Raw genomic sequence first — 8,949 nt, forward strand, 5'->3', positions numbered from 1 at the left:
ACTCCGTCACTGTCTCGTGACAGTCACTATAATGGTTAACTGTGCTAGGAATATGAGGAACCTTGGAGAAGAAACCTGATTAAAAATTTACCAGTTAGAGGGAAATATGTCAGAAAGCAATTAACACACTGACTGGACTCTCAGTCCTCCGGCTATTGTACTAAAAGACACTCAGCTTGTTAAAGAGAGAGTGTGTGTTTGTATTGTGCGTGTGTGTGTGTGTGTGTGTGTTAATTCCATACATACACATACATTTTTATGGCCTTTTTATTTTATTTTATTTGTATTTAAGAGACACAAATGACTGAGTTTAGGTAATGTAACAAATGTGTAATAAAGTTTGCATGTCAGTAAAGCAAATGTGCATTTACAGACCATTTACTGAATTCAAATGTAAATTAGTTAATGTAATGATATTGTTGATAATACAATTATTAAGATTACAGAGCTAAACAGCACCAGCCCATTTTCCAAAGCTGTGGGATATAAAACATTCCCTCTAAATTTAAGGTTTATGCATTTGAATTGCATATAAAATTTCTGTCCATTTGAATTACACATTTTTAATATAAATTTTGAGTTTATATATTTCAAAATTCAGACTTTTATTCTCAGAATTGTGAGTATATATCTCATAGGTCAGTGTTAATATATAAAAATTCAGATTTTCTCCAAAAAAAAAAAAAAAAGTATGAATTGTGAGATTAAAAGTCACAATTCACTTTTTTTTTTATTGATTCCATGGTGGACTCGGGCTTCCATAGATTTCTGTAATAAACCAAATGTGTTTTACATTTTTTAGTTTGTTTATTAGTTAGTTGGTTAAGACTTTGTAATCTAAATGGATGGAAATTTTATATGCAATTCAAATTAACTTACATAAATACATACATTAATTTTGGCCCAAATATTTTTGAGAATTAGTATTTAAAAAGTAAAGGGAAAAAAAAGTGTCATTGTGAAGGACTAATAAGTCTAATGATTTTATTTTCAGTGCATTTTCTCATCAAAATCCCCTGCCACTAATTGTTTGTGGACAATATTAGCAAGATCTGGGCAACTCTAGCAAACTATTTTTAATGTACTTTGATTTATGACACTCTAATTGTGATCTTGAATACTTCTGAGGACCCCATGTTTTCTTATAGAGACTTCAAACAGCATTTTTACTTAAGTGAACTATAGAACCCTATAGATGTGTGAAGTGTGTGTGTGTGTGTGTAGATGTTGAACCCTGACTGACAGTTCCTAAATGATCAAGGTAAATCCTCGTGAGCTGGGCTCAGGCTAACAGTTGACTGGCAGGCCGCTGTTATCAGGAATCTATCTGGCCAGATTTTCATCATCTCTGAGCCCAGCGGTGACCTCTTCTCACATCACGGCTCATTATAAGCACAAAGCACATATGCTAATAGCACGAGATACAGGATAGGCACGGAGGAAAATGAGTTCGAGCTCAGCGCAGAGGAGAAAACTAGCTCTGATTGTGAGGGAGAACGAAATCTTAGCCAAGATTAAACGCATATGGGCAAACGCACACGCACTCTAATGGATCATGTAAATATTCATATGCACATAGTCATGAATGCAGATGTGTAAATCCCAGCAGAGACGCATCATGCGCTCTCACACAGGATAAATCTACCTCATATCTCTCGATGGGCGCCTCCTGCTGTTCCTGCTGCTCTCGAATGGTGTGGTATTCCTTCTCGTACTTCTTCAGCTTCTTCTGACTGATCTGTGACATGCAAACATACAGAAGAAGGTACTGACAAAGATGTGGACAAAGTACATCTCAGAAAAAAAGTGAAAATCTAATTTCAGAATAGTAAATAATTTACGTAAATGAGATATGTTGACAGATGAATGACTGTATAAAATGCAAATCCACACTCTAACAGTAGGTGATGCTCACTGAAAAGTAGACTAATACATCAGTTACCACTGCTATCCCTGTACACAAAGTGCTTTTAAACACTACGTATGACTACTAGGCATCATACGGAAGTAAAATGAAAAGAAAATGCCATCAAAACTTTTCTAAAGATAGCCAGTTCCCTTAAGATACACATTCATATAACCGTAACAGCAGATTTTGTTGAGTTTGCAGGTATGCAGGGACACAGGACAGTGTTTGGCAAGAGTATAGCCATGTTTAGCAAGGCTAAGTCTAAAAATATTAGCGCTCATCTGTCTAAAGCTAGCCTAAGCTTCAAACAGTACACACATGGATCATCTGGTGCATTTTCAAAGTCAAATACAGTAAAGTCAAGAACTAGAGGTGGGCAATATAACCAAAAGTAATTGTGTTTCACAATAAGGTTATTTATCATAACATAGTTATTTTCCATGGAAATACGTTTTTATAATGCATGGACATTTTGGATGACACTGACATTTCACATTTCTCAATACCAATGTTGGTACAAAGGCAAAAACTAATACTAGTCCAACTGATATGAATACAAAAATATTAAAAATTTTCAAACTTACTGAAGACAATTAACAGTAATTATATAAGAAAAAAAGAAATTAATACAACATAATAGGACAAATAATTACTATAAAACAAAGATACAAATTAAATAGTTTATTTTTAAATAAATAAATAACAGTCCAGAGTCAAGTTATTTTTTTATTAATTTAAATGACATAGGAAAAAACTAACAAACAAAAAAAATAAATAAATTAAAAAAAAACACCAGTCAGAACAGCATGCAAGAATGGAATTGAGTTCTCCTTCACGTCTTATTGCATTTAAACAACCGCAATAGATATGATAATCCAAAATCTCTACTGGTTGTCAGATTTATGATAACGATTTATCAGGTATCTCACCCACCCCCAACAAGATTTTAAAGTGATAGTTCACCAAAAAAATGAAAATTACCCTATGACTGACTCATCCTTAAGCCATCTTAGGTGTATATGACTTTCTTCTTTCAGACGAATACAATCGGAGTTATATTTAAAAACATCCTGGCTCTTCCAAGCTTTATAATGGCAGTGGGTGGGTGTTATTTTTCAATAGCCCAAAAGAAGTCCAATAAAGCACATCCATCCATAATAAAAAAGTGCCTCACACGCCTCCGGAGGATAAATAAAGGCCTCCGGTAGTGAATCGATGCGCTTTCGTAAGAAAAATATCCATATTTAACATTTTATAAAAAGTAATATCTAGCTTCCGCTAACTGTCACATGCGTGTTCACAATAAAAAGCTGTTCCCCGAGACGTGTGAGGCACTTTTTTATTATGGATGGATGCGCTTTATTGGACTTCTTTTGGGGTATTGAAAAATAACACCCACCTACAGCCATTATAAAGCTTGGAAGAGCCAGGATGTTTTAAAATATAACTCTGATTGTATTCGTCTGAAAGAAGAAATCCATATACACCTAAAATGGCTTGAGGGTGAGGAAATCATGGGGTAATTTTCTTTTTTTTGGGAAACTATCTCTTTAACAAAATTGCAAAATCCAATCGTATTTGCTGACACGAAGGTGTTGGTTATTTCAAGAATCGTGCTCTCACACAACTAGCATGAATTCCTCAAGGTTTTATGACTTCAAAACTGCGAAAGGACCTGACTTGATGTCAACAGCAATATAAAGCTGCGTTTCAGATTTGCTTTGCTGTGTATTTCACCTATCCAAATGCAACAAGCCTAACTGCTAATTCATTTAACAGGATTTCTGTTCATGCACTTCCCGCACTCTGGACCCAAACACGTAAGCCGTGCCACATTTATCCACCTGCAGCTCAATACTACCCCATTTTCATCGAATGACCCAATTTCTGAGACTGAGTGTGTTTTGTGTGTACAGCAGCAGTCATTTCTCACCAGAACACTGTGCGAGAGCCGCAGGTACATGCGTGTTTGTAAATGAGCTCTTTTTAGCGCTGCGCCATATCTGACTAGCTCTAGGACACAGAACCGGCTCTGTTCCATATTTAATCCATAATGCACCCACAGATGAAATGAGATCCATATAAAAGCCCTCAATGTCAAGAGTAGTTCATCAGTCAGCGTGTTTTCAGCGACACCCGGGGGAACAATTAGGCCTGGGTGCAGTGAAATGAAGTGTGTGTATGTGTGTGTCGTAGTGTGTAAAAGCTCTTTTGATCGTGACTGGTGTGTGGTGTCAGGGCCGTGGTGGGCTTCTGATTTTCTGACGGTGGGCCTCTCGTATTGAAATAGCACACAAACACACCCAGACTCAGTGGTGAAAGTGAGCTTTCAGTGTTGTGAATGAGGAGAAGAGAAATAAAGGGTAGTTTGTATTTGGAGGAAAGCGAGTGAGAGCTACAGGAAACTCAATCTGTCATGTTTTGACGGTGATGAGGAACTGATACATCAATCAAACATAAAGTGCACAGACAGATACAGTGGTGTTTAAAAGTCTCAGTCCACACTGAAAATATGGAGATCGATTTCATTTTAAGAGTCAAATTCAATGGTTCTAATATTCAATGGTTGCCATTACATTTGATGAGTGTTGATCAATGTTTATATGTGAGTAAATAACTAAATTAAATTTGTTAATAATATAATGTGATCGTGTCTCCTTAGAAGCCTCGGATTACACAGCTTGATTCATAAGGATTTTTATTTTTATGATGTCTTTATATACTTTTTGATATGTGAAAGCTTTGGTTATGTGGGCTTTCAATAGCTGAAAAAATTAGGATGTAAGAATATTCAAAATATCTTTATTTGTGTTTGAAAGATGAATTCATTTCATATGGGTTTGGAGCAACATGAGGGTGAGTAAACGACGAAATAATTAAAAAAAAATTTTTATAAAACGGATAGTTGATTCTGATTGGTTGAGCCAAGTTCGAAGCTGTTGTAAATTACTCTACAAACATACACCTTTGTTTACGTCTGTGTGTTGCTCGGCAACCACCCACAGCTAAAGGGGTTAACAACGCCCCTTAGCTGTTATAAATTCACTGTAAACCACGGCTTCTTGGGGCTTATTGCTTTAAGTGAACCAGGGTTAAACTATTAAAAATGTTGTTTATTCAAAAATTAAGCTGAAATAAAACTGAATATAAATATTAGACAAATTAGAAATGTTGTCCTGGCAACTAACTAAAATAAGATGAAGCATTAAAATACTGATTGGAAATAAATAACTAAAACTGAAATAAAAATAGATTGAACAAATAAAGTAATATTTTAAACAACAAACTAATAAAAATTACAAAAGCACATAATAAAATGTCTTAATTTAACAAAAAATTGAATGAAAACAAAATATAAATCTAAAAATTAATTCAAAACATTCACAAAAACTATAATATTATTAATTTGAATTATTTTAATCCAACTTTTCACTGATTTGTTATGCTCATACACAATATTATGAAAAAAACTATATTTAATAAAAAACAATTAAATGCAGATGTGTAAATAACATTCGGTAGATCTGAACAAAACATGAGGACAGATGCTGTAAATGATCAAAACAGAAACCAAGGACTCTTTAGTATCATGGGTCTTTCTTACTCCTGCAGTGTCCTCTGCTGGCCCATCCAGATAATTACATCAAGACTCTTTATGTCCCATTAAATGTGAAAAATAACGAGTCGCAGATAAATGGTCTATTCACACAAAATGAGTCTAAATGAAAATCACATTCACACCAGTATAATTGATGGTACAAACACACCACTCAGCTGCTCTGCCGCCCTGAAGAAGTGCATTTAAGAGATCAACTCGCATCAGTTCCTGGTCCTACTGCTCCATCTCCTGTATCACTGTATCATTTTCTGTGAACTGTCATATTATCGTAATCGTTGCATTTGTCATTTTTGATGATAATGAAAATGTTGTCACTTCTCACTTTTTGCACTATACACTTGCTTACTTTTAAGGCCTTCAAAAACAAATAATAAACAATAAATAAAATACAATAAATATAAATCAGTAGGAATAGTTCACCCAAAAGCTTGCTGAAAATATTCAACCTCAGGTCATCTAAGATGTAGACGAGTTTGTTTCTTCATGGGAACAGATTTGGAGAAATGTAGCATTACATCACTTGCTCACCAATGGATGCTCCGCAGTGAATGGGTGCCGTCAGAATGAGAGTCCAAACAGCTGATAAAAACATCACAATAATCCACAAGTAATCCACACCACTCCAGTCCATCAGTTAATGTCTTGAACATATCTGGACTGTTTTCACTTTTACACAGTGCTTGAAATTAGGGTTGTGACGGTGAGGAAATTTTCCCACCGGTTAATCGACGTGTGACAACACCGGTATCACCGCGGGGGTGGGGCGTTCCCTCTTTTCCTCGCTTTCCTTTGCTTTTTAATATCTTGTAAAAGCGGTGGGGTCGGTGACGCGGTGGGCAAGTGACGTAACCGGTGTTGCGGCTTAACAACGGTATCACCATCAGCACCGTCTATCGCGGCAAGCCTACTTGAAATTTGCATATTTCTCTCCTGATTCAGACCAGATGACATTTTCACCGGAGAAAACAATATTATGGATAGATAACTCATATTTTAGCCAGAAGCATTGATTTGAAGTGAATTTATTTTAATGACAGATTTGTTTCTTGACATTCTTTGATGTTTTTATCAGCTGTTTGGACTCTCATTCTGACGGCACCCATTCACTGCAGAGGATCCATTGGTAAATTTCTCCAAATCTGTTCTGATGAAGAAACAAACTCATCTACATCCTGGATGGCCTGAGAGTGAGTAAATGTTCAGCAAATTTTCATTTCTGAGTGACCCATTCCTTTCTCCGTTATGAAATTTCCTGATCATCACATTAAATACTCCACAGACATCTCAGTTTGAACTAAGTAAACAGCCTGAACACAGGCGGAACACACCTTCATGCTGCATGCTAGCTCCATCAGCTTCTTGGCGTTCTCCTCCGAGCGATAGCGTTTGGGCACTGGCACTCGAAAGAACTTCAGCGCGCCCTCAAAGTCCGTCTGCAGCAGGTCGTCTTTAGATGTCTGTGGATAGACAGAGAGCTTTCAAGAGGCAGACAATACTGCTCCCTCATGTTGTGATCTTCAGTTAATGATGCTCTTTTCTGCTGTTGAGGTGTGATAGTGGTACACCGTCTCTCTTCCTACGGGGTTGAACAGCAGAGATTCACCAGCTAACATCTGATCACGCTGTAGTGTAGCTGCCGATTATTAGGTGCGCCAATTATGCCGAACATCCTTGTAATAGCTGTAACCATGGTGATGAGGCATGGGTGATTTGCAGGTTAATTTTCAGGAAACCATTCACTGCAGAGGATCCATTGGTAAATTTCTCCAAATCTGTTCTGATGAAGAAACAAACTCATCTACATCCTGGATGGCCTGAGAGTGAGTAAATGTTCAGCAAATTTTCATTTCTGAGTGACCCATTCCTTTCTCCGTTATGAAATTTCCTGATCATCACATTAAATACTCCACAGACATCTCAGTTTGAACTAAGTAAACAGCCTGAACACAGGCGGAACACACCTTCATGCTGCATGCTAGCTCCATCAGCTTCTTGGCGTTCTCCTCCGAGCGATAGCGTTTGGGCACTGGCACTCGAAAGAACTTCAGCGCGCCCTCAAAGTCCGTCTGCAGCAGGTCGTCTTTAGATGTCTGTGGATAGACAGAGAGCTTTCAAGAGGCAGACAATACTGCTCCCTCATGTTGTGATCTTCAGTTAATGATGCTCTTTTCTGCTGTTGAGGTGTGATAGTGGTACACCGTCTCTCTTCCTACGGGGTTGAACAGCAGAGATTCACCAGCTAACATCTGATCACGCTGTAGTGTAGCTGCCGATTATTAGGTGCGCCAATTATGCCGAACATCCTTGTAATAGCTGTAACCATGGTGATGAGGCATGGGTGATTTGCAGGTTAATTTTCAGGAAACAGCACCGGCTTGCATATTTATTATATTTCCTTGGTGAAACATCTGAGAAAAAGATGAAATAATGCAACTGAGCACTTCCTTACCTTCAATAATGCAAGGGCCACGTTGAAAATGATACTGATGCCCTGAAAGGAGAAAAAACAAGATTGTAAGAAAGAAACAAATCTCAATATCACATATATTTTCATGCCCATGTCACATAAGTTTTATCAGATAAAATATTTTCCAAGACAGAATTTTGAACTCGGAATGAATTTTAAATAATTTTTGGTTTGACTGAATGTTGCTGTATTTGCTTATTTCTAATTGGACAAACTGGCAATTTATTAAATGTGTTAAATATCGCAGGTGTTCAACCTGCTGCCATCATCTATTGGTTTATTCTTTTATCCTCAATATTTACATCATGTTACATCCGCCATATCCTTAATGACATCATTCTGCAGGAAGTGACATATTATTGATGGGAAAACATCAGCACAATCATCAGTGAGCATTTGCATTAGATTTGATTGATTCTGTGCTGATTTGTGATTTTTTTTTGTGTGTGTGTGTGTGATATCAGTTGGTCTATCAGTTACACTGGACCATGAGAAATTAGTATGATTTCAAAATGACAAAAGATGGTTTATAGATATCAAAATAAAATGCATTACACAAGGTAACAGTCCTAAACTATGAATTAACAGGTAAACTAGGCAAAGAAAACATTAGAAAAATATATCTGAAATAAAGCAAGTGAGAATGAAATGTTACCTCACACAGCAGGAGGTCTATGATGTGAAAGACCATGTAAAGAGGGAATTTGGCTGTGAAGAGCGTGAGGAACCACTGGGAGGCGTACATGTGCGCTTCCAGACCCAGATTCAGGAAGTGTGCGTACAGGTCTGGAATGTATTCCTGCAACACACAGAGGCAGAAGACAGTTGTGATAATATGAAATGATAATAGAAAATGTTTCTTGAGCAGCAATCCAGCATATTAGAATAATTTCTGAAGGATCACGTGACACTGAAGACTGGAGTGATGATGATGAAAATTTACCTTGTCATCAC

General features: G+C 36.9%; 1 protein-coding gene across 2 annotated transcripts in view; it reads right to left on the bottom strand.

Moving 5' to 3' along the window:
• LOC107744072 (rab GTPase-activating protein 1-like) overlaps positions 1-8,949 on the bottom strand; it is a 105,200-nt gene that overhangs the window by 14,823 nt on the left and 81,428 nt on the right. For both annotated transcript variants that reach the window (XM_016557542.1, XM_016557541.1), the window contains 4 exons: positions 8,651-8,794; positions 7,978-8,019; positions 7,490-7,618; positions 1,646-1,738 (listed from right to left, as the gene is read on the bottom strand). In XM_016557542.1, the coding sequence (XP_016413028.1) occupies positions 1,646-1,738; positions 7,490-7,618; positions 7,978-8,019; positions 8,651-8,794 (408 nt within the window). The remainder of the gene's footprint in view (positions 1-1,645; positions 1,739-7,489; positions 7,619-7,977; positions 8,020-8,650; positions 8,795-8,949) is intronic.

Source organism: Sinocyclocheilus rhinocerous, unplaced genomic scaffold (assembly GCF_001515625.1).
Source record: "Sinocyclocheilus rhinocerous isolate Xijiao unplaced genomic scaffold, SAMN03320098_v1.1 scaffold287, whole genome shotgun sequence".
Taxonomy (NCBI): Eukaryota; Metazoa; Chordata; class Actinopteri; order Cypriniformes; family Cyprinidae; genus Sinocyclocheilus; species Sinocyclocheilus rhinocerous.